Source organism: Urocampus carinirostris, chromosome 14 (genome assembly GCF_059441175.1).
Source record: "Urocampus carinirostris isolate Australia breed hairy pipefish chromosome 14, RoL_Ucar_1.0, whole genome shotgun sequence".
In the NCBI taxonomy this organism is placed as follows: Eukaryota; Metazoa; Chordata; class Actinopteri; order Syngnathiformes; family Syngnathidae; genus Urocampus; species Urocampus carinirostris.
Genome location: NC_142362.1, coordinates 15,004,200 through 15,031,510, shown reverse-complemented (window position 1 = coordinate 15,031,510; position 27,311 = coordinate 15,004,200). Strand labels below are relative to the sequence as shown.

At 40.1% G+C, this 27,311-nt stretch overlaps 1 protein-coding gene and 1 pseudogene across 2 annotated transcripts in view; both read right to left on the bottom strand.

Annotated features, from left to right (window-relative positions):
* LOC148352749 (electrogenic aspartate/glutamate antiporter SLC25A12, mitochondrial-like) overlaps positions 1-24,162 on the bottom strand; it is a 33,024-nt gene extending 8,862 nt beyond the window's left edge. The window contains exons 1-13 of one of the 2 annotated variants that reach the window (XM_088352486.1): positions 24,001-24,162; positions 23,549-23,602; positions 17,886-18,028; positions 17,449-17,564; positions 16,051-16,190; positions 12,474-12,620; positions 9,240-9,378; positions 8,595-8,688; positions 7,634-7,718; positions 6,813-6,894; positions 3,270-3,428; positions 1,449-1,501; positions 1,197-1,277 (exon numbers count right to left, since the gene is read on the bottom strand). In XM_088352486.1, the coding sequence (XP_088208612.1) occupies positions 1,197-1,277; positions 1,449-1,501; positions 3,270-3,428; positions 6,813-6,894; positions 7,634-7,718; positions 8,595-8,688; positions 9,240-9,378; positions 12,474-12,620; positions 16,051-16,190; positions 17,449-17,564; positions 17,886-18,028; positions 23,549-23,602; positions 24,001-24,012 (1,305 nt within the window). In that variant the 5' untranslated portion in view covers positions 24,013-24,162. Of the gene's footprint in view, positions 1-1,196; positions 1,278-1,448; positions 1,502-3,269; positions 3,429-6,812; positions 6,895-7,633; positions 7,719-8,594; positions 8,689-9,239; positions 9,379-9,515; positions 10,236-12,473; positions 12,621-16,050; positions 16,191-17,448; positions 17,565-17,885; positions 18,029-23,548; positions 23,603-24,000 lie in introns of those variants that run through there. The other variant, XM_088352485.1, reaches the window with a different exon arrangement.
* LOC148352750 (U2 spliceosomal RNA) lies at positions 10,931-11,080 on the bottom strand (annotated as a pseudogene).
* Positions 24,163-27,311: the final 3,149 nt, after the last annotated feature.

The window sequence follows — 27,311 nt, the reverse complement described above, 5'->3', positions numbered from 1 at the left end:
AAACCCTTTTCTAATATCTTATTTTGTGTCTACATTTATGAAATCCATTTCTCTGGGCACAATTGAACCTGACAACTTTAGGAAAACTGGATTCTCTCCTCACACTATTTTGTTATTAGAAAGTTAGTCATTTATTGACTGTAAAAAATTAAATGGAGCTATTGAGTCTTCCTTTACCTTTAAAGACATACTGAAGGCTCTCATTTTTGGTCTATCCAAATCCATCCATCCATCCATTATCTGCACCGCTTATCCTCAGTAGGTTGGCGGGGGTGCTGGAGCCCACCCCAGCTATCTTCAGGCAGTGTGCAGGGGACACCCTGAACTGGTTGCCAGGCAGTCGCAGGGCACACAGAGACAGAAACCTCACTCGCTCATTCACACCTAAGGCAATTTGAACCGGTTAATTAACCTGACATGCATGTTTTTGGAATGTGGGAGGAAACCTCCACATAGGAGGTTGGATCTCAGGACCTCAGAACTGTGCCGCACACGCGCTAACCACTACTCTGCCGTGCTGCCGGCTATCCAAATATTTGAGACTAAAATTTGTGACTATTTGCGTTGATTTGACCCACACTCTTGGATTGTGTGGGCCCCCAAAAAAATATCCCCACGCCAACAAAATAATTGATTTTCTACAACAAAAATAAAAGTTGATAAAACTTGTTTTAAACACTCCTGAAATAGGGAGTTTGGGAATGTGTTTAAAGATGTGTTTTAAAAAATGAAGATTTAGTTTTTAAACACCACCATAAAATTAGATATGACACAAAAAAACCTGCCCTTAATCAAATGTATTTTTACAACCCCAAAATGAATTAAAACAAATTAGCTATCTTAAAAGAAAAAAAAAGAACTCAACAAAAAACTTTTATTCGGATTGGACCAACCAATTGGGTTTTCTATTATTGTTCTGATTTGGGTTACTTTTGTGCCAGATGTTTTTAGGGTGGGCAAAAAATGATCTAAAATATAACATCCAGAAATTAAAAATACGATTAATTTAAACAAACGTTCTCTGTGCTTAAATATGAGTGATTGAAGGAATATATCGACTGTACTGTATGTGAGCATTTTAGATACAGTAACGAATGGTAAACATCTGTGAGTTCCACCCTATTATGTTAGATCATCAAAAATAGCACAAAGAAACATTTTTCAGTATACCGGTAACATAGTGAATTTTGGCTTACACATCCACCAGCCAGGATTTCAGCAGCCAAAGGGATGGAGCCATCTTGTTTGGTGAACTTGTCTCTGACCAAATCATTCATCTGTGAGAAGTGGGAACACACACCCAAAAAAGCCAATAAAACGCAATCTCACACCCTAGATAGCGGAGCATTAACATGAACTTGTGCTTGAAACTGAGCCTTGATTGCAAAGTGCACCCGCTACCATCCACAAAGCCGGTTCTTCGCGATGGCGTTAAGGGAATGACTTGCCGTGAGTTTGATGGCTTTCTCCGGGGCCACGCCGATGAGCTGCGGGAGCAGGCCTGCAAAATATTCATAGATGCCATTATGAGGACCGGCAAAGTTAAAATTAATGTGCAGTTTTTGCTGAGTGACAGACATGGAAAGCTCTTGTCTTGCACAGCCGTGCACGTGGTAAAAAATATTTTTCTTGGATACACAAAAACAAAATCATCACGATGCGTAATGTCAGTCTGGCAAAGAGACAGGGTGTGGTATAAATTTTTGGGTGGTTTGTTTAAATTATTCTATTTTGTTTTTTGTTGTCTGTTTTCAGCTGTTTCTGGATGACGTCCATTTCCTGATATTGGAATATTACACAAACTCTTGTCAAGTCAGAGTATAAAAATAATTCAATTTTTGAATGTCCAGCACCCTTGGTTGACCACTTTATTGATGCAGATAATTTGATATAAGATTGTTCCATGGAGGTTGAGTAGATTTCCATAAATCCATCATACCAGTAATATAGCCTTTAATCACAAGAAGTCTCAAAGGGCTGCACAGACCAATCAATTTTTCCAGCCAATCTAGTAAGACGTTATGGTCTACAGTGTCGAAGGTAGAACTGAGGTCCAGCAGCAGCAACACTGCAGAAGTCTATTGCCAGGAGAAAATCGTGAATACCTTAAGGCAGTGATTTTCAACCACTGTGCCGCGACACAATAGTGTGCCCTAGAGATCGTCAGGTGTGCCGTGAGAAATTATCCAATGTCACTTTTTAAAATTTAATAAAACATTTATGAATCATTTTCTGCAAATATTATGTCATTGTCAAGTGTCTGTGCTGTAATAACTGGGGGTATTAGAAATTATATTGTAATTAAACATACTGTTCAGTGTCATTTTATAACATTTTTGGCTAGTGGTGTGCCGCGAATTTTTTCCAATGTAAAAAACATGCCCTGGCTCAAAAAAGGTTGAAAAACACCGCGTTAAGGGATGTGTCAGTAGAGTCATTCTGCTGCTTAGCCACAACTTTTTCGAGTACTTTAGATAGAAAAGGTAAGTTTGACACAGATTTGTAATTACACAGGCTTTCCGGATCAAGGTTAGGTCGATTAAGGGTAGGTTTAATGACAGCAGACTTGAACAGAACAACACCCGAGGACAGCGATATGTTGATAATTTTAAAGGTCCAATATATTTTCAATTGATTATAATTAAAATACCCATTATTAGGCTTTTGTTCATTGAATTGCTATCTGTCAAATGTGTGTATTTAAACCTCAAAAGTTTTTTTAAATGTAACTGAATAGACTTGTTAGTCAAACAATGCAGCGCCTGGGTGGTTTTTCACTACTTCTTCATGCATCGTTCATCAAACCAGTTCAATTTGTGCAAAGAACTGCTGAGTGACTGCCACTGGGAGCACTGCCAGAAAAATAGGCTAGTGCCTCCTTCCAAGTCAATCAGCCTCCTCCTTCATCAAAAGAGGAAAAAGCCTCAAAGAGCTGCTGCGTTTGCGGAGGCAGCAGTAGGTGGCAGTCTTGACTTCCTCCACATGAAGCGCCCCAGGGTGAGAGTGTTGTGTGTCGCCATTAACGCAGTCCAGTCTGACCGAGATCACACAGATTTTCTGCCGCTCATTGTCCTCCTGGGGGGCGACTTGCTTTGGATGTAATGAAAACGTGACCCCAGGGGTTGCTTTATTCACCGCTGGAGCGGGAGGCCAAAAGGTTCCTGATATCAATTAGCAAAGCGGGCTGCCAACATTATCACCCTGACACGTTGTGATGCTGGATCTGCTGGATTGCTGTTTATTTTCGCCACGTGATATTTTTCACCTACCTCGGTAGAATCCAAAGAGGCCTTCGTAGCGTAGGACTTTTTTGGCGCAGTCGAAACTGTTCTTGTACATGAGCTCGCCCACCAAGGAGCCTGTGGAACGCTGGTTCTGCATACGAGTCTTGACCAGGTCGATAGGATACACTGCTGTAGCGCCGGTGGCTGCAAATTTCAAAACAAACACTTCCGTCGGCAAATGAAGTTTTGAATTGTATTGTCTTTAATGTAGGCGACACGGCGGGTGGGTGGTTAGCAAATAAGGCCAACGGTGGGGATGTTGAGGGTTCAATTACAGCTACCGCGGCCTCCCCATGTGAAGTTTGCATGTTCTCCCTGTGCGTGCGTGGGTTACCTCCGGCCACTCCAGTTTCCTCCCACATTCCTCAAATATGCATGTCAGGTTAATTGGCCAGTTCAAAATTGTCCCTAGGTGGAATGAGCAAGTAAGTCGTCTGTTCCTGTCTGCCCTGCGATTGGCTGGCAATCGGTTCAGGGTGTCCCTTGCCCACTGCCCGACGATAGCTACCATGGGCTCCAGCACCCCTGTGACCCTACTGAGGATAAGCGGTGCAGATAATGAATAGATGGATAGATGTCTTTATTGTCACTGATAAAAATATATAAGAGAATTATGCCACAAGATAATAACTGGCACTCCAAGGTAAATACTCAATCAAGACAAACATCAAGAAATTAGGATACAAGAATGGAAGGATAAATAAGAAAACTTAAGCCTCAAAGTTCTACCTATTCTGCCGATGACTTTATGGTATTCTTTTAATAAAAAGATTAAAATCATTCGGAAATAAATTGTAAATGAACATTCTGCTACTACATCCCAAGTTTTAGATCACGTCCATGTCGGCAGCTGTTTTCCAGTTTTAGTGATCTGTCCCATGACAGTCTTACACAGATTCAAGTCACCATTTTTTGTATTACCCTTAATCACAAAATGTTTCAAAGGACTGCACAGGTTACAATTAAACCATCCCAAATAGATCTTTCACCAGTGAAACCGGAAACGGGTCGAGCAGGCAAGTAGTTTGTGTGGCCCTACTGACCATCATGTCAACGTCTGCATCGACCAGCCGGCAGAGATGGGAAGCTGCATCAATGCTGTCATAGACTTTTTGGACAATTTTTACGAATTACCTATGTTTTTTTTAATTGATATTCAGAATGTTTTGTGTATTGTTACCCACTGCTAACTCTATTGAACCCTGATCATCCTTCAAGGGGGATTACCACTTGTGAGGCCCCTTCTCAGGGTTTCTTATTTTCCTCATGCTTAGGTTTTTGAGTTTTCCTTGTCCACGTGTTGGTTTCAGATCAGGGGATGTGGTAATTGTAGCATGTGCAGTCCTTTGAGACATTTTGTGATTAAGGGCTATAAAAATACAGGAAATATGACTTGACAAAATAATTACAACTATTCGATGCTGTGTTTACGCCCTGGTGCTGTTACATGGACTAAATGTTGAACAACATTCAACTTGGGGACTTTTTGCAACCATCTTTATCTTTAATGTTACAAATATTGAAAAAAAACATTAATATGCGCCGCCAAAACAATTTACATCTTAAAAAATGATTCCTAAATCCAATAACATCTAACAACAAGATGAAATTAAAATACAACATACTACGGCTTGATATTGATCCTTGATTTGATTTTGCTCCGCAAAACTTCATTTGATTCCATTTTGTTTCAATTACAATCGTTTTCGAAATCAGGTCTTCAATAAGGGCCTGACAAAAACTCATTAGAATTCAAATGACATGTAATGGTTTGGCTTCTTATTGTTGTATACTACTTTCAAAAGTTTAATATAATCTTCAAATAAGTAAAAAAGAACAAATATGAATTATTTCGGGGCAGCACGGCGGCGCAGTGGTTAGCGCTTGTGCGGCACAGTTCATGTCATGGGAACCTGTCGTGGGTTCAAATCCAGCTCCAGACTTTCTGTGCGGAGTTTGTATGTTCTCCCCGTGCTTGCGTGGGTTTCCTCCGGGCACTCCGGTTTCCTCCCACATTCCAAAAACATGCATTTCAGGTGAATTGGCCGGTCCAGATTGTCCCTAGGTGTGAATGAGCGAATGAGTTGTCTGTCCCCGTGTGCCCTGCGATTGGCTGGCAACCAGTTCAGGGTGTCCCCTGCCCACTGCCCGAAGATGGCTGGGATGGGCTCCAGCCCCCCCCGCGACCCTAATGAGGATAAGCGGTACGGCTAATGAGATGAGATGAATTATTTCACAGTGCTACAAATAAAGGGGCAGTGTGTAATATTTAGTGCCTCCTAGTGGTACAAAAGACTTTCATTCAGTAAAATAAAAACATTGATTTGAATACTACTCAATAACACATGAACTATTGTACGAATTTAATTTTTTTATTAAAAAAATCATAGATGGAGAGATTTGTATTTCATTTCCATAGTGGGATCCCTACCTAAAGTCGCCAGAATATTTGTCTCAATCAATCAATCATCAATCAATCAATCAAAACACATTATTTGTCCCCAAGAGGCAGTTAAAAGAACATTTGTCTGGCATCTTGCTGCTAATCTGTGCTCTGTGGCACTGGTTTTTGTTTGGATTAGACAATACAGTGCCATCAAGTTGTCAAATATTACACACTGGGGCTTTAAAGATTGCTGTGATGGATAAATTGAAGAAAAAATGGGCCCTTAAACTGACAATTTCTCATACATGTATTGGAAAAGAGAAAATGAAACAATTGATTAATGTCTTAAAAAGGCATATCAGTTTATGTAAAAAAGTCATCATTTTATATAGATTACATACTCTTCAGAAAGATAGTTTATAATTCCATTTGTTATGTAGATTGCAACATACATGTCACCAAGTCAAACCCAACTGGCGCTGACCGACCAATCAGTGAGCAGAAATTTAAGCGATCATCAAGTACCAGTGTTGTGACCCAATGAGGAATAATTTGAATTCTTAAAAGTCGATTATAATTCACTTGGTCAGCACAACTAAATTAAAGAGAAAAATATGGTTGACCTTGCAAATATGATTGCACCCAAAAAATATCTATAAATTAAACTATCAGTAAAATATGAATATCTATAATTCAGGATAGAGATCTGCACCAATGGTTACTTGATAAAAGACAAGGGAGAAAACAGGAAGAAATCCTGCTTGCAAACAGCTCCATCAGCACTGAAGCTGTAAAGTGGCTCATTAATGTTTAAAACATGCGACGGTTTCATCCAGTATAGTGATTGAAAATGTCTTTTTTACTTATTTCAATTGATTTGAAGATACATACACACACACAGACACACAAAATCAAGCACTATTTCAGGGCCAGTCGAGTAAGAGGTTCCCCATATCAATTCCTCCCAGCATAATTAGACGAAGATTCCAGGGAGCTCGGTTCCGGAAGATTTGTGATATTGCAAAGCTCCCGCCCCGACGACAGCCTGGAGCCACCGGCGGTAGCATCTGATCGCACCGCGAAGCAATGGCCTGGCCGCCAGATTCTAAGGTTACCCCCTCGGCAATACACATGTCACTCACCTCCGGCAATGGAGCCCATCGTGAACCTGTAGGCCGACTCGGCAACCTGGAGCCAGACTGGCCGGGACACGTCATGAGCATGCTGTGGGAGAAAAAAAACAATCCCACACAGGATTTTAGCCTCCATTTCTCTTCTGCTTGCATTACTGAATTGATTTGTAATGTCTGGTGTTGCAATCGGAAGGTTTCCTTGTTTACAGTGATGCAGGGAAACAGAATAACCCTACAAGAGTTTTCCACGTCCTGAGAGGTGAGTAACTTTTTCCAGACATAAGCACAACATATTGCTCCCCCTTCTTCCCTACTTGCATACTATCAAGATCCAGTACTTGATCAAAGGTTTCAAACAATTAACCCACTTCCGTTAAGGGCAGGTTCGGGGACGGTAGCATCGTCCTGAGAGGAATCAAATTCCAGACCTCGGAAACGCATCCCTACCGGGTAGTCCAGGCCACAGCCAGATAGAGAAGGCAAGTTGTTGTTCTCTCAGGCAAAACTACACTTCCCCCCAACCAACTCCTTCATGCCATTAGCAGACCTCGCTAAAGGCCTCTAAAACCCCTGGCTTTTATCAGACGCACATTTTGCAGTGGATGTGAAAGAGGTGAACCTTTCAGGGAGAGGGGCAACAATCCATTCCTCTTCTATAAATGTAATTGCTCTACTTTCATCTGGGAGTTTAAGTAATGCACTTCACAAGGGGAGGAAAAAAAAGGTGGGCACTCTGCTAATTCGCTTAGGGAACATCCACTTGAGGCTTTTTTTGCTACAAGGAGGAAAAATAAGTCTCTGAATGTAATTTGAGGTGTCAGTCTGGTTACCTGTCGCTGGGCCTCGGCAAGGTAGTAAGGTGTGTCGGCTTCCTCCAGTGGGGCTATCCTTTCAATGTCACTGAGGTTGAGCCGCCTTTACACAAACATTGGCATGGGAAAACCAATAGAATTAGTACGGGAAAAAGGGAAGACTTGTGTCTTGTGATGTTACATAGGTACCGACAAAGCATTGAAAACTCTGTAATCGATGTACTATGTGACTCTGATTTTGATACTCAAGATTTAACAAGAGGGTAGGTCGGCGGCGCAGTGGTTAGCGCATGTGCGGCACAGTTCATGTCTTGGGAACCTCCTGCGTGGGTTCAAATCCAGCTCCAGACTTCCTTTGCAGAGTTTGTATGTTCTCCTCGTGCTTGCGTGGGTTTCCTCCGGGCACTTCGGTTTCCTCCCACGTTTCAAAAACATGCATTTCAGGTAAATTGGCCGGTCTAAATTGTCCCTAGGTGTGAATGAGCGAGTGAGTTGTCTGTCCCCGTGTGCCCTGCGATTGCCTGGCAACCAGTTCAGGGTGTCCCCTGCCCACTGCCCAATGATTGCTGGGATGGGCTCTAGCACCCCCGCGACTCTACTGAGGATAAGCGGTGTAGCTAATGAAATATGATGAGAAGATTTAACAAATTGAACAAACAATATTGTAAACTGCTGCTTGTATTCGTATGTTGAAAATACAGACTACAATTCAAAAAGAATTATTCAACATTCAAATAGGATCAGTTATTTATTCGTGGTAAAAATGCTGTTTACATTTATTTTAATCCAAATGTATGTGACATAAAATGCCAAACTTATGCTTGAGCAGGCCTGCCTTGGTGCAGGCTGCCCTGCAGAACAAAGCAGGTTCTCCAACTACTCCCACCAACTCGGTGCCGTCAAGGGCAATAAATGGTGTGCCAAATCCTGGCAGGCATGATAGATAAAAAAAATTTAAAATAATTTCTGTAGAACCTACCCCGAGTGAGTGTGGAGTCCTGCTAGTTGGTACAGGATGTCGATTTCCATTGGAGTGATTTGACCAAACTTATTGGCAGCCTGGACAAAGTCCTCTAAAATGATAAAAACAGAAACAGGTATCAGAATGGATCATTCGTCCTTAAAAATATCCAAGTTGAACATTTTTGTTTATCTACTGGATAGTATTTGCAAATACCGCTTCTTTTCTACCCACATTTACATATATGGTATCTGTTAATTGATATGTAAAGAAATACGTATTTTTCTGAAACTGTATATTGCAATCGGAAAAAAAACCCTTGCAGATTCAAATTCAATTATTTGCAAATACTACAACGGGGTAGGGGACCTAATTGAAGTATTTTAGCAGGAAACACTGAAGAGTAGATGGTAGCTGACAGCCCGACTATCAGTTACACAGATCTACATGTAAGGGAAGTGGTCTGATTACCAGGTTAAACGTTTTCATTTACCTTTGTAATTTAGTGCTACAGAAAATGCCTGTGTGGTCACTCACACCATTCTGTCAAGACAGTTAAACATGATCACACAGCCACAAAACAAAATCCATGCTTTTTATTATTCAGTCGCGACGGACGGAACATAGTGTCAGAAGTGAGGTGGTCGAGCTGGAAGGGGCTACCTTTGGTGACTAGCGTGTCCTTATGTGTCCCGGCGAGGGTTCGATAAATCTTGCGAATCAGCTCCATATTGTTGAGGAGGGAGTTGAAGGCGTTGAAGAAGGAGAAGCTTACTACATGGGAGGTACCGCCACCGGCCACCTGGAAAACCACCGAAATATGTCTGAGACCACCTTTTTTCCCTATAGGCTTGAAAATTCCAGTCTGTGGTACGGCATCATGCCACACTGCGCCACCTTTGTTTGGTCGTGCTGTTCACTTATGCCTTTAGTACTTACTGCAGTGAGGATTGTCCATGGCTGTCCAATTGTCCAATATACTTGAATAGAGGCAGACTTTGACTTAACCAAATACCATTCTCTGGCTTCTTCACAGGAAAAAACCTCCATGGAACATAAACTTTCTGTTGTGCGGGGTAGAGTTTTAACAGGTCCAAGTTCAGATCCAAGTTGAGCACTAAGGGTATAGATAGATAACTTGCGAAAAGGCATTATAGTTTATTTCATGATCACACTGTTTTTAGTCGCTGTATAAGAGATGAATGTTAATTTTGTTGTTTCGCATGTTAAAATGAAAAAAATGTGTCTCTTACAATGCCTAGAATAAATGTCACATGTCGCCAGATCTGCAACTTTAGTGGAACTGTTTAAATCTAGGCTTAAAACACACTCATGTGCGATCCCTTCTCAAGGTTTCTTCATTTTCTTCATGTTCAGGTTTTTGAGTTTTTCCTTGCCCTCGTGTAGGTTTTAGATCAGGAGATGGTGTAATAATAGTCTAAAGTTTGCAATAATCCGTGGTCCTAGCAGCCCTTTGAGACTCCTTATGTTTAAGGGCCTTACAAATAAACATGACTTGTCTTGACTACCAAAGAAGAAAAATACATCTTATAGGGCATGTGGGGATTCTGCAAGAAGTTGTCGTCATGACATCAGAACATATATTAATTTTCTCTTTAATTGCATGTTTACACTGGAGTGGTATGTCTAATCTTGTTGATACTGGATGAAGACGCGTTATATGTTTGGGTTTTGATACAAATATCCTGAATTGCTTGAACTCTCATTTACTAAAGTTAATTAAATGAAATTCACCTTTGATGTATTTCAATTCCACTAATCAATTTTAATATTGATTTATTTGGAATTGATTTCCTTTTAAACAGCAAAGACGAGATCAAAATACTCTCTGAATGAAATTATAGTGAAAGAAAGATTTGGTTCATTTTTTTAAATTAATGTACTGTGTTATAATCACTTAAATATAATAAAAAATATTGCAACACTTTCGTAAATGTAATTCAAAAATTGCCCATATACATGGGAAAATCTTGAATTAGTCTCAAAATGAGAGTAAGTTAAATCTAAGGGGGATATGCTATCTTAAACAGTTAATTTCAAGAAACCTAAAACTAAGGAATTTCAAAATAGATTTTCTGTTGAATTTTTGTAAGGTTTATTGTTCTATATTCTTTATCAATTATCCATTATCCGTTATCGGTCAAATCATAATACGCTACAAAGCCGAGACACTTGCTCTCAGCCAAGAGGCTGAGTCAAGGTCCTAGCCACAGAGCCAAGCAGCAATCAGTGCGGTCAAATCATAATACGCTACAAAGCCAAGGGGCCGAGACACTTGCTCTCAGCCAAGAGGCTGAGTCAAGGTCCTAGCCACAGAGCCAAGCAGCGATCAGTGCGAATGCACCATTCCCGGAGGTACTGCAATACCGGGCCGAAGCGTGGAGTGGACAGAGCAAGCTCTTATTCCATCTCCCGATTGCAAAAATCAGTATCACAGATAGTATACAAATCCAGAACTACAAGGCCAAACCACATGGAACAATTTGATTGGGCGAGCAGTAGGGGTGGGCTGAGATATCAAAACAGCGCACTTCTCTCTGCCCAACGCCGTCTGCACCGAAATACGTCACTTTCCTCGTTTGCAGTATTTTGTGACAATTTTATAATAGAACTCTGCTTAAACTTTGTTTCGAAACCATTACTTGTGAAAAAAATGAAGGCTTAAAATGAGCCTCAACAATCTTAAGTACCGTGTTTTCACGACCATAGGGTGCACCGTGTTAAAAGGCGCAGTCTACATAGCTGGTTCTATTTCTGTACAGTATTTAACACATACACGGGCGCACCGCATGATAGGGCGCTGGTGCCCTTTGCAGACAAGCATAAAGGTGTCTGTGTTTAAAAATACAGGGGGAACAAAATTGAATTTGGTTGTGGTTTATTTAATATAAAACACACAGATAAAAACTTGTCGGAGTTTGTTTTTCAGCTTCCTCCAATTGAGTACTATCGATTCATTAATCTTCAATTCTCTCGCGGCTGCTCAATTTCCATGTTCTTTCTCGTAGCGTAGATATCAAAACACAATGGCTGATGAAAACATGGAAAGCATTCAATGGAAGGAAAGTGAGGTTATGGATTTAATTAATATTTGGAGGGACACACTGTTCATCCTCCGGTAGCACAATAACTTTTAAATTGCTAAATACGCTACTGCCTCAGCATCCATGAGTACTTCCGCAAACAATGGATGCATTGCATGTGATCACACATTCCTCATCGTGTCCTCAGCTACATCCACTGCTTTACATCACACACAGGGCGCACTGCACGACAGGGCGCGCTGCACAACTTGAAGAAAATTGGAGACTATATTTACCTTATGGTCGTGAAAATACGGTAATATTGGAAGGGAGACAAGTTTAAAATGGTATATTTGTTGACAGGGGACACAGGGTCAGGCATTATTACTATTTCATAACTTTATCAAATCATCTAACGTCACACAGTAAAAAAACGCTCTGAAAATTTTGATTTTGCTTGGAGAGAAGTTTGGCAGTTTTGCTGAAATTTGTCCTAAAATATATGATATGGCTGTCTCTCTCAAAAAAATGACAATATTTTTCTATTATGGCTCTTTGGGTCAAAGGGGTCCCTGACCCCTGGTCTTATAAATTGATTACTGATTAAGAAAAGGAAATAATTATTTTTTAAACCCAAGCCTACAATAAACAAAGCTAACTTTTACCAACTTCCAACCGATATGTTGTGAGTTGATGTATCCCATTGTTAAATGAAAGAAGTCACATTTGCTATATTTTTCCCAATAGAACTTCTCTAAGATCAACAGGCTTTTAAGGTAACATTTTTACAGCCTTAAAATTGGTTAGAACTTTGATCATAATTTGACAAGACACAATATTTTCTCCAACTCACAGAAACCAGATTCTCCTCCACAAATGGAGTCAGCATTTGGTGCCTGATGGTGGCCATGATGTCGCTGAAGTCCAAAGCTGTGATAGTGCCACATTTCGCTTTGTCTTTTTGGGCAAAAGCCTGTCGGGCATGCTCCAACTGCAGCTCCTACAGAGACGGAAAAGGGTGACAGGAAGAGAGCGAGCTGGTCACGCTGACAAAAAAAGCCACGAGAGAGGTTTTTCTGTGATGGGGAGCGACACGCAATAACCGAGCTGTGAAATGCAACCTTGAAAAACGAAAGCGTGCTCGGTTCAGTGTTCCGCAGATGTGGAAGTCATATGACAGTGAGAGACACTGGTTTTGATAATCATCGTGTCTCGCCGGAGACTAATGGAAACCATGTCCTGAGAAGCCCGATCCCGGAACTGGGGTGCTTCTTGAGCCCGCTGGCAGGTGGAATGATTATATATGACAAGCATGCAATCAAAAAGGGATGTAAAGGAAGGCTGACCCCTGGGCTGCTGTCAAAGCTCACGTAACCCGAGCGTCCAACGACTGCGCAAAATCCAGCTGTTACTTCCTTTTCTACCGCTTCTCATTACCTAATCAGCAGATAGTACGATATTTCTTTTATAAAGGTTTTAAAATGACTGTGTTCCCTCGCCATATTGTGGTTCGAGTTTTGCATCTTTACTGCATGGCATAATTTTTTCTATTTATTAGATCTGCGGAACTTTGCGCTCCCCTTAAAGCCCCAATGTGTAATATTTGGCTTCTAGATGGCACTGTTCTGTCTATTGCAAATGAAAACTAGTTTCAGACAACTCACTCACTTGCTCATTCACACCTAGGGACAATTTGAACCGACCAATTAAATTGACATGCATGTTTTTGAAAAGTGGGAGGAAACCAGAGGTGCCCAGAGTAAACCCACGCAGGCACGGGTAAAACATACAAACTCCACGCATGAAGGCTGGTAGCTGGATTTGATCCCATGACCTCAGAACTGTGCCACTGACGCACTAACCACTCATCCACCGTGACGCCCACAATAAAGACAATTTAACAATTAAACAGAGGTGTGTAGAGCAGCAAAAAATGTTACCCAAGTACTGTCATCTCAGAATAATTTGACTCATGTAGAAGTAAAAAGTAGTCATCCGTATAATTACTTGAGTAAAAGTATAAAAGAACTAGGTGAAAAAAACTACTGAAGTACTGAATAACTGTAGCAACGTCTTATTTATCGATTTTTTTAAAAACAACCAGTAAGTCAGATAGTCAAATCATCAAAGTCCACCCAATCAACAATATATTGCATTTAATTTAAAAATATATTAAAATATTCAAGGTAAATTCAAGTATTTTAATAAACAATAAAATAATAATAGTCGGATAAATCAAATAATTAAGCAGATTTAGCACATTTAAAGCAAGCTGCAGGCAGAACAACAAGCTAGCCCATGAACTCGTATAAATTGTGTGTGCCTATGTCTGTGCGTGTTTCAGTCTGTGAGAAAAAATGAGAATAAATCTGGAGGAAAAAAAGAGAAAAGGAAAAAAAGACAGGTTTGTGGGGGTCCCCCTCAATCAATATATCACCGGTAAAAATAATGATGTAACATTATGCACACAACAAAAATATAATTTAGAAAAAAATCCCTTTAGTTACTATATTATAATAGCATTTATATTTTCACTTTATTACAAGATGTCGCTATGTTGTGTAACTCATTCAAACGTTTAACTTTCTTATCTTAAGCAAGTCTAATGTCAACTTCAAGCAATTTAAAATCCCTGAAAAACACACAACAAAATGTGAATCAAAAACAATAACTAATCAGTGCAACAACAAATTACAACAAACTGTGTAATACAAGAATAAACTTACATTTGTTATGTAAAACACATTGAATTGAAAACACAGGAAATATAAATTAAAATATTTACAGAAGTAAAATGAAATTAAAAACAAAACAACATTAACAGCAACACAGTATCCCAGGAAAATTCATTCATTCGCGAACAACCCGGTTAATTAACTCTGTTTGTTTGCGAACGACACATCACTAATTCTAATTAGAGTGCAGTGTTAACTCCATGGTCCGCCACAGAGTCATACAGGCGCGTACTTACGTACCTAAGGGGCCGGTCACACAGACATTTGCGGCTGAATCACGGCCAGAAATTTCTGCCTTTGAGGCGGACGCTATTGGACGCATTGAGATCGCCATTCAGACGAGATACAGCGGTGCTTAACACGAGGTCGGAAATTCGCGCGCGGGTGGCAGCGCGAGAGAGTTTTGCGCTGCTCAATTCTTCAGAGCGCGGGTACACAACCTTTCACGAGCGTATCGAGGCTGAACCACGGCCAGAAATGTCTGGCAGTGAAGCAGATGCTGTTGGGCGCTGTTGGACGTTTTGAGACCGCCATATAGACGAGATAGAGCAGTGCTTTACTCGCGGTCGGAAATTTTCACGTGGTTGGCCGCGCTCAAAACTTTTGAGCTGCTCAAAAGTTTGAGCACGTGTTAAACCGCGTGCCGCACACGTGGTCAACACGAGGTAATGACGCGGAAATGACGCGGAACGACGTGCTCTGGCCGCAGCCAGGGCGTGGTTACACATGGGTAGGACGGGAAATTTCAGCGGGTAATCGTGGTTGGGGCATGGTAATAGCATGTTCTGCGCCTGTATCGCGGTGTTATTACGTGAAATTAGCGTGTTACGCATGTGACGGTCAAACGCCTTTCTCCGCGTATAAACAGCGCGAATGCCGAGCACACGTCAGTTGTGCTCGAGACGTCAAGGGGGTGAACATGGATCCCCGTCAGCGTAGTGACCTCGTCTTAATCCATTTTTATTTCTTGACATTTCTTTTCAAGATAATAAAATAAAAATGATGCCATAGCTTGAAATCTTGATCTTCACGGGACTGTGTCTTGTGCGGTTATGATTTCTACAGCCCGGTGCCGAGATTTGCATCCCCTCGCTACTACAACCACTTTGACCTCGTTTTATCTCACTTTTAGGGAATGTAATGGCGAACATATAACCAAAACCACTTCGTCTTGCATTTGTTGGAAATGTAATACAACTTAAACCATTCCGTCTTTGTTTTTGTTGTGAACGTAATCGAACGGTAAATCCTCCCCCCCTCGCGTGAACGCGCATTCTGCTGCGCTTCCAAAGAAAGGGATCGTATTCTATATAAAACGCTTATTAAAACTATAAAGCGAGCTAATTATAACAATTGGGAGATCCTAGTCTATATAACGCGTTTATTTAAACAATAAAGCGCGATCGTATTCTACAAATTGCGTTTGTTAACGCGGATGCAAAAGTCACCAATGTCAATGTACGCTTCCCACAAAAGCGATCGCAGCAGAATGCGCGTTCACGCGAGGGGGTGGGGGGGTGGATGTGTTGCGAGGAGTCGGATTTGGGCACAACACCGGCTTGGGAGCTTTTATACCCGTGGTCCACACGAGAAAATGACGCAGAAATGACGCGATGAGGAAGCGGAACAGTCGCCGGCGTGTTTTGCGGGCATACCACCGATGAACAGACAAAAAGAAATAATTATAAAAGTTACCTGCAAAAACTGTGTGAATTCTGTGTAGCTGAGTTTCTTGCTTCTTTTATGACCAAAGTGGAGCCTGATAAAGTCACAGTCCCAGTTGAAGGGAATGTGATTATGGACTGTGGTCTGGCTGAAGATATCGCGGACATTCTCTGAAAGTTCAAAATGCCGGCGTAAGAGAAAAAAATAATAATTGCAACTAGAGTTTGGCCAATAGATGATCCAGGAGCTTGATCGATGTTTGTGAGTTTGAAACCTTTTTTTAGCTAAATTACATGAGTAGGAAGCAGATGGAAAATTAAAATTGACTTTTTATGAAAAGGACATTTCCTCAAAAGTTTGTGTGTCCTTCTGCCTCCATGTTTTTGTTATTCTATTCGAACTTTGGCTAATGTTTACATGCTAACACCATCTACAGTTTAGCAGTTTTAGTTCATAAAGACATACTTTGTGTGTGATATTCAATTACTTTGTCCCAGAAGTTGAATGGCTGGCACTTAGCATTGAGCGGGGTTAGCGCTTGTGCGGCACAGTTCTAAAGTCTTGGGAACCTCCTGTGTGGGTTCAAATCCAGCTACCGGACTTCCTGTGCGGAGTTTGTATGTTCTCCCCGTGCTTACGTGGGTTTCCTCCGGGCATTCCAGTTTACTCCCACATTCCAAAGACATGCATTTCAGGTGGATTGGCCGGTCCAAATTGTCCCTAAGTGTGAATGAGAGAGTGAGTTGTCTGTCCCTGTGTGCCCTGCGATTGGCTGGCTACCAGTTCAGAGTGTCCCCTGCCCACTGCCCGATGATTGCTGGGATGGGCTCCAGCACCCCCGCGACCCTACTGAAGATAAGCGGTGCAGCTAATGAGATGAGATGAGGTGAATATGCAAGTGTGACAGTTCACTCCCGTTTTCCTGTCACTATTACCTGTCCTGCCCATTAAAAGCTAAAATGCCCAAAAGATATGCATTTATATCAAGGGGATAGACTTATTTTTTGTGTGTTTTGTTTTGGAATGATGTGCGTGTGTTATTTGCATTTTGGATCACTCGGCAGTTTTACTTCATTGGTTGCACAGGATTTTTTATAAACTCTTGAATATGATCAAATTATTTAAAATGAGAAGCTATTAATATTTTAGATATTTTTATCATTTTATTTTATGCCTTTTATGCAAGTTAGTGGCAAATGTTTTAGATTATTAATTTTATTTATCTTTTTATTTAGGTTATATCAGTTTTGCTTTTTCGGTATTCAAGCCGAGCATTACAAATTTTCTGTTTCAGTTTGGGCCTCAAATTTTCATTTAGGTGCATCCTTAGTAATAAGGACCTGTAATGCATTCCTAAAGATAGACACAAAATATAATAATCAGGAACTTCCTACACATAAACCTGTTAGGCAATTTAAAGGCACAAACCAAAAGAAATGTCTCCCGTGCCAGTCTTGTCGAAGAGCTGGAAGGCAACTATGAACAGGGCGTCTGGGGCACATAGGACTGACTCAAAGGCCAGGAACTCCTGGAATGAGATCAACCTGTTGCGGCAAAGATCAGCTGCTTTACATACACTTGACAAACATCTTCGAGTTCAAATCAGTTGAAATGCTAATGTGTCAAATGACCTTAAATGACCGGTGTCTTTTATGTGAAGCATAAACACATTAGTGTTTTGGTCATGTGACATAGGGATTGTTTCGTTTGGATACAGAGTTCGTAGTCAAGTCATGTTTATTTATAGTATAGTATAGTATAGTATAGTATAGCCCTTGTCGTAAAGGAAACAAACCGTTTTTATTTAAATTCTTCACTAGTGTCATTTATATTTACAAAACATTATTATGAGTTGAATGACTCACCCATCTTTGGTGGTGTCCGCCACTCTAGCGATAAGACCAACTGTTTTTGGATTATGCTGAGGTTGCGTTTGCAGACCGAGGTAACGCTGCACAAAGTCTTTGGGGGTCATGTAACGTTCCCCATCCTCCACCACGCTAGTGTACTACACATATTAAAAAAAAGATTTGGGGGGAGAACAAGGAGTACAAATCTAATGTCAGATAGGGTTAAGAGGGGAAGATTTACACAAAGTGTAATTTTTGACATTAAAATTCACCTGGAACACCTGGAATTCCACCTTGAACTCTTGAGGATGGATACTGACTTTCAAAGAATGGTTTATATGGCAGTGTGAACAAGTATATCACACCCTATGTCCCTTTGGGGTTTTAGTAATATATAGAAGCAGTAGAATAAGACAGATTTTCACTGATCAAAATGACCTCCTAGATCTGTTATAAATTAGGTAAGCGGGGTTTCTTAGCTTCGAGGGATTGTTTCTTATTTGTCCTTAACAAAGTGTAATTCAAACCACACAATGGCATATTAACAAAGGCACACATTGTCACAAATTAAATATTTTCTTATGAAACCTGTTTAAGATGTGGCACCTCCAAATACTCCAACAAGCTCCATGATAATTTGAGAATATGGAACCGATTTTTAATTCACAGAGTCAGAACTTCCTTTAATTAACTGAAATTAATTTTTATGCAGTATTTGGGGATTGCTATACACAAAAGTTATTGTTGTGTAATAAAATTACATAAATTACAATTCCCAAATCACAGTTCTACATCTCATGAATGCCACATAAATGAAAAAAGTTCCTAAAGCAATTCTTTTTATGGCCATACCAGCATGCATTGTTTTCCCATATTATTTTGTTTTGTTTTTAAGCTCGTAGTTGCTTAGCAACGCTCAAGTCATGCCAAGTATTAATCACTGTTTGTTTGCTTTAATTACATTATGTTTCAGGCTAGTTCACCTGCACATTTTAGTAAGAAAACAACATGTGTTTATTGTACTAGTATTGTTTCCACGATAGGTTTTTGTGCTTATCTTGCACTGCAAGGAAACATTTTAATCGAGCTTTGCGAAAGTTCTGAGGTTCTGGGTTGGAATAAGAGAGTGGAATTCCACGCTTTGAAGTGGCTTAACCCTTTTTAGCATGCCTTCACATGCATGTTCTTCATTGTAGCATTGTCAGTTAGGTTGCAACAGAAAAAATCTTAAAACTATTTGCATGTGCCTTTGTTAAAGTATAGGTCTTAAAAACCCTTGTATCAAGCTCAAAACCTAGTTTGAAACCCTAGATGGAAACCCTAAAAGAGTTTTAAAACCCTAGTTTGAAACCTTAAAAATACCCTAAACCACTAATAAAAAGCCCAAACCCTTGTTGGAAAGTGGAAACCCTCGCTGGAAATCCCCAAAAAACATTCAAATAATTCATTCAGAGAAGGTAACTGAAGCCTGTGAAGGTAATCGCGCCACCAGTGAAACTTTGTTTTTTTTTCTCATAAACTCCATTTCATGTCTGCATTGAGCTCCATGACCAGGCTGCAAATGTTTGTAGTTTAAGCTGCCCCGGTGAAGATTTGAGGTGCACCTTGCTCAGGAAAAAAGATGGTGACCATCGCTTTAAGTTTTATTATGTTTTGTCAAGCAGTTTATTTAAAAAGGTTATGGCTCTCTATAATTATAATTTATTGTGGCAAAATTCAAAGACACAAAAGCCCTAAGCCACACTGTCCTTTCATCGTCTTTCAGCACTCTGAAGCAAAACTACGCACAACCCAACCACGGGTGTGCTCTAAACTTAAGACCTTAAACACCCTCAGAGACCCACAGTCAGTTTTAGAATGGGGGTAGTGTTTCAAGGGTTGTGATAGCGAAGGGAACACGAGCACCGCATGAACTGGCAAGTCAAAAAAAAGACTCCCAAATGGAAAAGCCGAGCCAAGAAAGACAGAAAGGGCTCCGCATCAACAGAAACAGCGAGGGTGGAGCGTTTCATGCCAAGTGTTTTCATCACTTCCATCTTATTGCACTGTGCTGAATTAAGGCATAAAGCCAAAATATTAATTCCCAGTAATTTATCGCTGTGCTGCCTTTTCTCCATCACATTATTATTGTGTTTCTAGTCAGCCTCACAGTAGGCCTCAAGTAGTTCTTAATCAAATTATACAGGCAGTCAGAAAGAGCTGGTGGTAATTAACTCTTCCACCTGAATGTGTATCACAAATTACACAGGCGGTGCTCTTGTAGCAGAGTCAAGACTGTGTGGAGACTTTTAGGAAGTTCCAAAATGTGTGTGTATGTTTGCAATATGTGTGCAATATGTGTGCATGTGTCGAGATAACATGCTAACAAATAGGTGTCAAACTCAAAGCCCGTTTCATCCCTAAAGCAAATGGGCCTGTTTCATGATTCTTGTTGGAAAGGTTGGAAAATTGAATGATCAGTTTTATTGAAAATGAACATGTATTAACAATAATGCATTGTGTACGGAATTGCAACTGCTATTGCACGATTCATTCCTTGTGATTTTAGGTGCCAAGGAATTGGCCACAAGTAGTGAGTTATTACAATTTATTACACAGGATAAAGAAACTTTGCCGGTGAATATGTGTCGATGCACCATTTATGTTCAAATGACGATTGCTGTTATGTTTGTAATACTTGTGCAATCGAAACTTTCCATTAGGAAGTCAGTACTGTTTTCTGTTGTGTCTCAGCTTTTGGCAAGCACAAGGCATAGTTGTGTGATTGTTTCTGTTTCTGTGTTGATGCTTTTTGTGAAGTATCTAGTGACTCGAGTTCGCTGCGTATTCAGCACTTGTGTTTTGAATTTTTACTTGCAAGTTTAACACAAAAAAAACGATGACTGATATGATTACAAAATGACGCAAGATATTGAAAAAACTTTAAAGAAGTAATGTCTTGCCTCGTGAGAGTTCCAAGAGTCATGTGACTTTTTAAGCAGTCGCTATTTGGATTTCAAGCAACTTCTTACCCGTCCAAAAATTAAAAGATGACCGTTGGTCCATTTTATTTTTCTAACCCAGACACTAACAAACCGGTTATATGGTTCGATTCTTTTATTGGATTAATTATTGTCATGAGTGTACTGCCTTGGTCGGTATATTAAGTATTTGGCAATGTCCTGATATACTTTTACAAGTAAAACAGCTGGATTCTATGACAACTTGGGGTTTGTCATAAAATATTGTTCTATGTAGTTAATTATTGTCCAATTTTCCACATATCTAGTTTTCCAAATCCAGTCTAAACTTGCAAATTATGTATATCTTTTTTTTCATTTTCTTCCATTGTCAGTAGTAATCCAACAGGGCAGCTTCATAAAAAGTCGGAAGCCTCCGTAAATCCCCACTGTTAAAGAGCATCAGCAACGAATGTATTCCTACAACATCAAGGACACTATAAATCGGTCACATACAGTTAGGGGAGGCAGTGTCCCACCTGTCACCTTGGAAATATATAATTCAGAATATATTAAATGGTTATCTTTATTCAGAGCTAATGTCTTTTTTTAATTTAACTTCACAATTTCGGGATTTTCTTTCCGAAAGTGCAGAATTATCACGGAACATTATGAATATTATGATTATTATTTTGGATTTATAACGTATTACTCTGCTGAGTGTCTGCAAATGCAGAGTGAAATTCTTTGGGAATTCTCTTGCCTATTGACATAGAGTGATAGTGAGATCAAGGATTATGATTTGGTGCACAATTTAGTCAAGTCAAGTCAAGTCATGTTTATTTGTATAGCCCTTAATCTCAAGAAGTCTCAAAGGGCTTTACAGACTACAGACTATTAAAACACTATCCCCCGATCTAAGACCTGCATGAGGGCACAGGAAAACTCAAAACCTCATCATGAGGAAATTCTCTCGTTTTTCTTTCTGTATTCCTCCCTCTTTCTCTCTTCTCTTTCTGTCTCTCTCCCTCTTTATGTATCTCTGTCTGTCTTTCATGAGGTGTCTCTTTTTTCTGCTTCTCTCTCTCTCTCACTCTTTCTTTCACTCTTTTTATGTTTCTCTCTTCCCTACTCTTTCTCTCTGTATTTTTCTTTCTTCCTCTTTCTTACTCTCTTTCTCTCTTCCTTTAGCCATTTCTTTCTCCCTGCCTCTCACTACCTCTTGGTCTCTATTTTTCTTTCTTAACATCTTTCTCCCTCTCTTTCTCTCTTTCCCCCACTTTCCATCTCCCTAATGCTCTCTTTCTTCCTCTTTAATTTGTCTCTCTATCTTTCTTTTTTTCTTTCTATTTTTCAGTTTTCTTTCTCTCCCTCTCACTTATTTCTCTCTCTCTTTCTCTCTCTTAGCCCAAATACATAGAATTAGTGATAGTACTAGCAAACAGTAAGTCAAGCCCCCTTGTAATTTGTATCTCCTTGCACGGACTTTTTTAAAATAATTGAGTATTACCTATGTAATGATGCTTTCATTTAAAATAAGCTGTGTGTACTGCATTAATGTGTTGCACGTCTGCAGATGCGTAGTGAGGCAGGCAATTATCTTGCCTCATGGTGTAGGGCCGTATTGAAACAGAGGATTGTGATTTAGTGCACGGATCAGCCCCACATAAAAGAATAACCAATAGTATGAGCACGATAACAGCAAGTCAGACCACCTAGTTTTTGTCACGAAGCGTGGGGGCGTGGAGTGGGGTGATCGGACCAGAACGGAGGCAGGAGGCAGGAAGGGAGAACTCAATTGCGTAACGATCCAAAAGTTTTATTTAACAAAATAAAAGTTGTCCAAAACTCTGGGACATGACAAAACAAACAGTTGATTCTTCCAACTCAACTAAACTGGACAAGGCATAACAGAACGGACAATGTTTTAAACTAAAACAGGACAAGGCATAACAGACCGGGAGTGTGTATATGTAATGAGCCCGCACTCGCAAAGCCCACAATTCAGCCTTAAATAGCAGACACTCGATTAGTTGAACTGCTTCAGCTGGGCCCAGGGGGCGGGGCAGACCGGTCGCCAAGGCGACCATGAAAGTTTTTTCTTCTCGTTGCATAGACGTTTTTAATATTGAAGGATTGCCTACTGGTTGATGTGGGGAAGTGCATAGATTTCATTTATAAGTTAAGGTAAGACCATACCTGTACACATGTACGGTTTTGCCGTACAAAGTATGTTTTTAATGCATTTTAGACGAGTACGACGTACAAGGAATTCTGTGCGGAAAAAAGCAAATTTGTCAATGATGGGTAATATCCGGTATACACCGACTATTACGAAACGGCAAATCAATTATGTCAAAGGAGTTCGCCGCGGAAGCCTCTATCTCTGCATCGTTTTTTTCGTTGCAAACGAAGCGAGCGGTTTGATGCTACTGTGCGCATGCGTCTGCTGCCTGGGGATTTCCCATCATGCATCATTCCGGAAAAAAAAAATATGGTGTACGATTATTTTATAGTTTGTATGGAAAAATATGACAGTTTATACGGGCATGGAGCCGTGGAGGCTGACAGGTATGTAAGACAATATAACTTTTTCCCCAATGCAATTTATATATCACTTTCTTGTTCTGCCAACCAAATAATGAATACAATGTAGGATCGTTTATTTGTTAATATGAGTGTACCTCATCACATCACTAGTATAAATATACAAACAAATTCACTAAAACATGTTCTTACCTTTAGAAACACTTCTTTCAACTCATGAGGGTCAGCTCTTTTAGTCATGTGCACCTGAAAAACACAAGTCCAGTGTCATCTCGTGAATCTTCTTGCATCCTTTCGAAAGAGATCAACTAGTTCAACTATCCAACTTATTCCTCTCGTGATTAGCTCGGATATAAGCGAAGCCAACGCGACAGAACCGAGCCGAAACATCCCCCAGAACCACCACCTCCTTTTCGAACCGAGTAGTGAAAAAATACACAAAAATCTGTTTGTTGGTAAAACTGACAGTCGCATCGCGACGTTTCTTCCCGAGGCCGGCGACGACGTCTTGTCTCCCCGCGGGTAGACCGCCACATTTATGTCTCAAACACGCCCTGGACGCTCCACCGTTCCTCACGGACGATACCAGACTCGGCACGCGTATAATAAAGTTGATATCTGATAAGAAGTAGTAGCGAAGTCACCTTGACCGCCATGCTGGGTGTGACGTCAGTTGTCAATAGCTCAAGCGCCGATGGAAACACTACCTGACATACTGCTACATCTAAAGAGTGAAGGAGTTCCTTTCGGGGCGGTGGAGCTTGAGGTTCTCACAGTTCCTGTTTGCCAGGTTCAAACGAGGATAAGCTGCCCAGAGAGCAGGAAGCGCCTGCTGGTTACATCTGTGAATAACTAAGCAAAAGTGAAGTCACTGCAACCACGTTAAAAACAACATTGTATTGGCGGTTGGTAACACCATCCTGGTTCGATCAGTGAAATCCAGTGGGTGTTTGTTTGTATATTTTAATATTATAATGTGTCACTGCTTATATTTAGTCATGTTCATATACTTTCTTCATTTATAACTTTTTTATTTATTCAGTCGTAAGTATACAGCTGCACCTATTTTCCCAGTTATGTTTAATCTTGTAGCCAGAAGTGGCTATGAACATCAACAGCCAATTGCCCTCCTTATTAACGATTGCATTTCCGCATTAAGCAATAATACAACCCAGCGTTCTCCATTCAGTGCTGTGGAATGCTCTTCCCCCTGAGATTCGATCTGCAACCTCAGTGGAAATGTTTAAATCTAAGCTTAAAACACACTTCTTTTCTATAGCATATGAATAACCTATATTTTATGTTGACAATATCTGTGTATTATTTGTTATTGCGACATCCATTGCAGCCTGGTCATCCTGAAAGGGGGATTACCTCATGTGCAGTCCCTTCTCAAGGTTTCTTCATTTTCCTCATGTTGAGGCTTTTGAGTTTTTCCTTGCCCTCATGGAGGTTTTAGATCAGGGGATGGTGTAATAATAGTCTGTGATTTACAATAATCTGTGGTCTGCGCAGCCCTTTGAGACTCTTTGTTATTAAAGGCTATACAAATAAACATGACTTGCCTTGACTTTAGTGGAAATGTCCACCTAGTCATTAGGTTTAGGTTTGCATTCAGCCTCTGGACCAAGGCCATACTTTTGGCATGGATGGAGATGATGTGTCCCCACCAAAATCAAGCAATCATTGTTTTGTCCCCACCAATATTATGTGATCACTTAAGGAAAATGTGCTATGTCTGCACCAATCTAGATCATTCATTGTTTGGTCCCCACCAATATTATGTCAGCATTAAAAAAAATGTACAATGTCCTCATAAATGCCAAGACCAAACCATTTGAACATCATCATATCAGTAATTTCAACTCATTATCATGTCTTACAACAATACAACCTTCATCACAACATACTTTTGGAACAAATCACAACGTACATTTTGGACCGTGTTGTAATTTACTCATATCCAAAGAGTATTCTCCACTGGAAAAAAATAAGGTTATATTAATTGGTGCTATAAACCTACTTTAAGATTCAATTAGCACTTTTTTTGTCCAAACAGAACCTATTTTATCAGTCGTTAATAAATCCAGTCGTTGGTACGGACTTATTGCTATACTTATTTCCCTCCACATTTCTCGAAGGACAAGCCCACAATATCGTTCAGGGCTGGTCATGCTTTGGCTATTTCCTGCCACAACACATCTCATTGAAATGACGGACTCTTTAATAAGCTTGTTAGGAGCATGATAATGACCCTGGCCGTTTGAATCGGCTGTGTTGGAGGAGGAAAACCTTTTTTTTGTAGCCCCTTCCATTTATCATAATACAAACAACAAAGGTAGCCGGTTTCAGTTGCAGAGATGCATGGTAACCAGGAGTCATGTCTGAAAGCAAATGTTATAAATTGTCAGGACCAGAACGGAAACAGGATTGCGTAGCGTTTACCACAAGTTTTATTGAAGGAAAGAGGAAGGGGTGCGCCCACGATCTGGTGTTCGCTGGATGTGGGAAGCAAGTCGCTCTTGTACTCGGATGGTGATCCAAACACGGAAGTGGATCTTCTGTAGCGAGCGATGGCGGTGTCAGGGAGGGAAAAACTGGTCGGTATCCGCGACTGAGAGAGCAAGGCGTGGTCGGGGTCGGAAACGAGTCGTAAGCCAGAACGGGAGAGTAGACGTAGTCGGGGACAAAAAGGGTCGTACGCCAGGACGGGAGATCAGACGTGGTCAGGATCAAAACAGGTGGTAGCCAGAGACAGACGGGAGCAAAAAGGGGACAGGTGGGAGTCAGGGTCGAAAAAGGCTTGCCTAGTATACACTGAGGTTCGCAGACGGACTGACAACAGGGGATTGACAGAACCGGATTCAAATAGTGACAGGGAGCCAATCAGAACCCGCGGCGGTTGGCGCCAAATAAGCCGGCACAGCTGAGACACATCAGTAATCATGACAATAAATATATTTCCTTCGAATAAACAGTTCAATAATTACAGTTTAGGTTAGTCAATTAAGTTAATAGTTATAACTAACATGGTAAGTTGTTCTTCATGCCATACCTGTCACGAGGAAAATTAATTTTACAATGTATATAATCGTGTAATACACCTTCCATTTTCATCCAAGAGAGCTCACAAGGACTTGAAAACAAGTGTATATGTCATATGTATAATGTTTACACATTACGCATCAAGTAGGCTCTCGAAATCCATTTTTTACTCATATAAATTGAGGATAAATTAACTTGATATGCTCATTTCACTCATAATATTATTACATAATTCATTCATTGACTCGGTTTAAAGTTAACTGAGTAGATATCCTAATTTAATTCATGATTTACTGACATCTTTTAGAAGTTTACTTTACTTTGCAGTGAAATGTGTTACATAAGATTTTTTCTCTCCACAAATATGTAAGAAAAATAATCGTATGTTACTTTATTTATTTTTTTTGTACATTCTCTGACATATGATGTGCTGGAAAGTTTTGCACCTTGTGTTCAGGTGTGTTTTAAAAAAATGAGTCATCGTTTTATTTATTTTTATCTATTTATTTATTTATATTTGCTTTGTTTTTATAGATAACATGTCATGTCTCAGTGACATTGCAGATGGTGGAGAAATGATAGTGTCAAACTTGACAGGTATTCATAAGTGCACCTGGAATGTAAAAAAAATAAAGTTTTATGTTGATCCTCCCCACATCTTTATCTCTATTTATTTTATAACTTCTTTTTTATTCAATTTGAAGAAGTGCCAAACACAAATCCACACATACATTTTGTGGCTAAGCTTAATTGTATTTAGGATTTGTTTTCAATTCTTATAAGCTGATTGTGTTATATGTATGGTATTTAAACCGGGAAAAAGACATGTTCAGTCAAGGTCCCTTTCTTCACATGGTTAGTTTGTGTGTTCCTTTCTTTCTTTCTTTCTTTCTTCCTTCCTTCCTTTCTT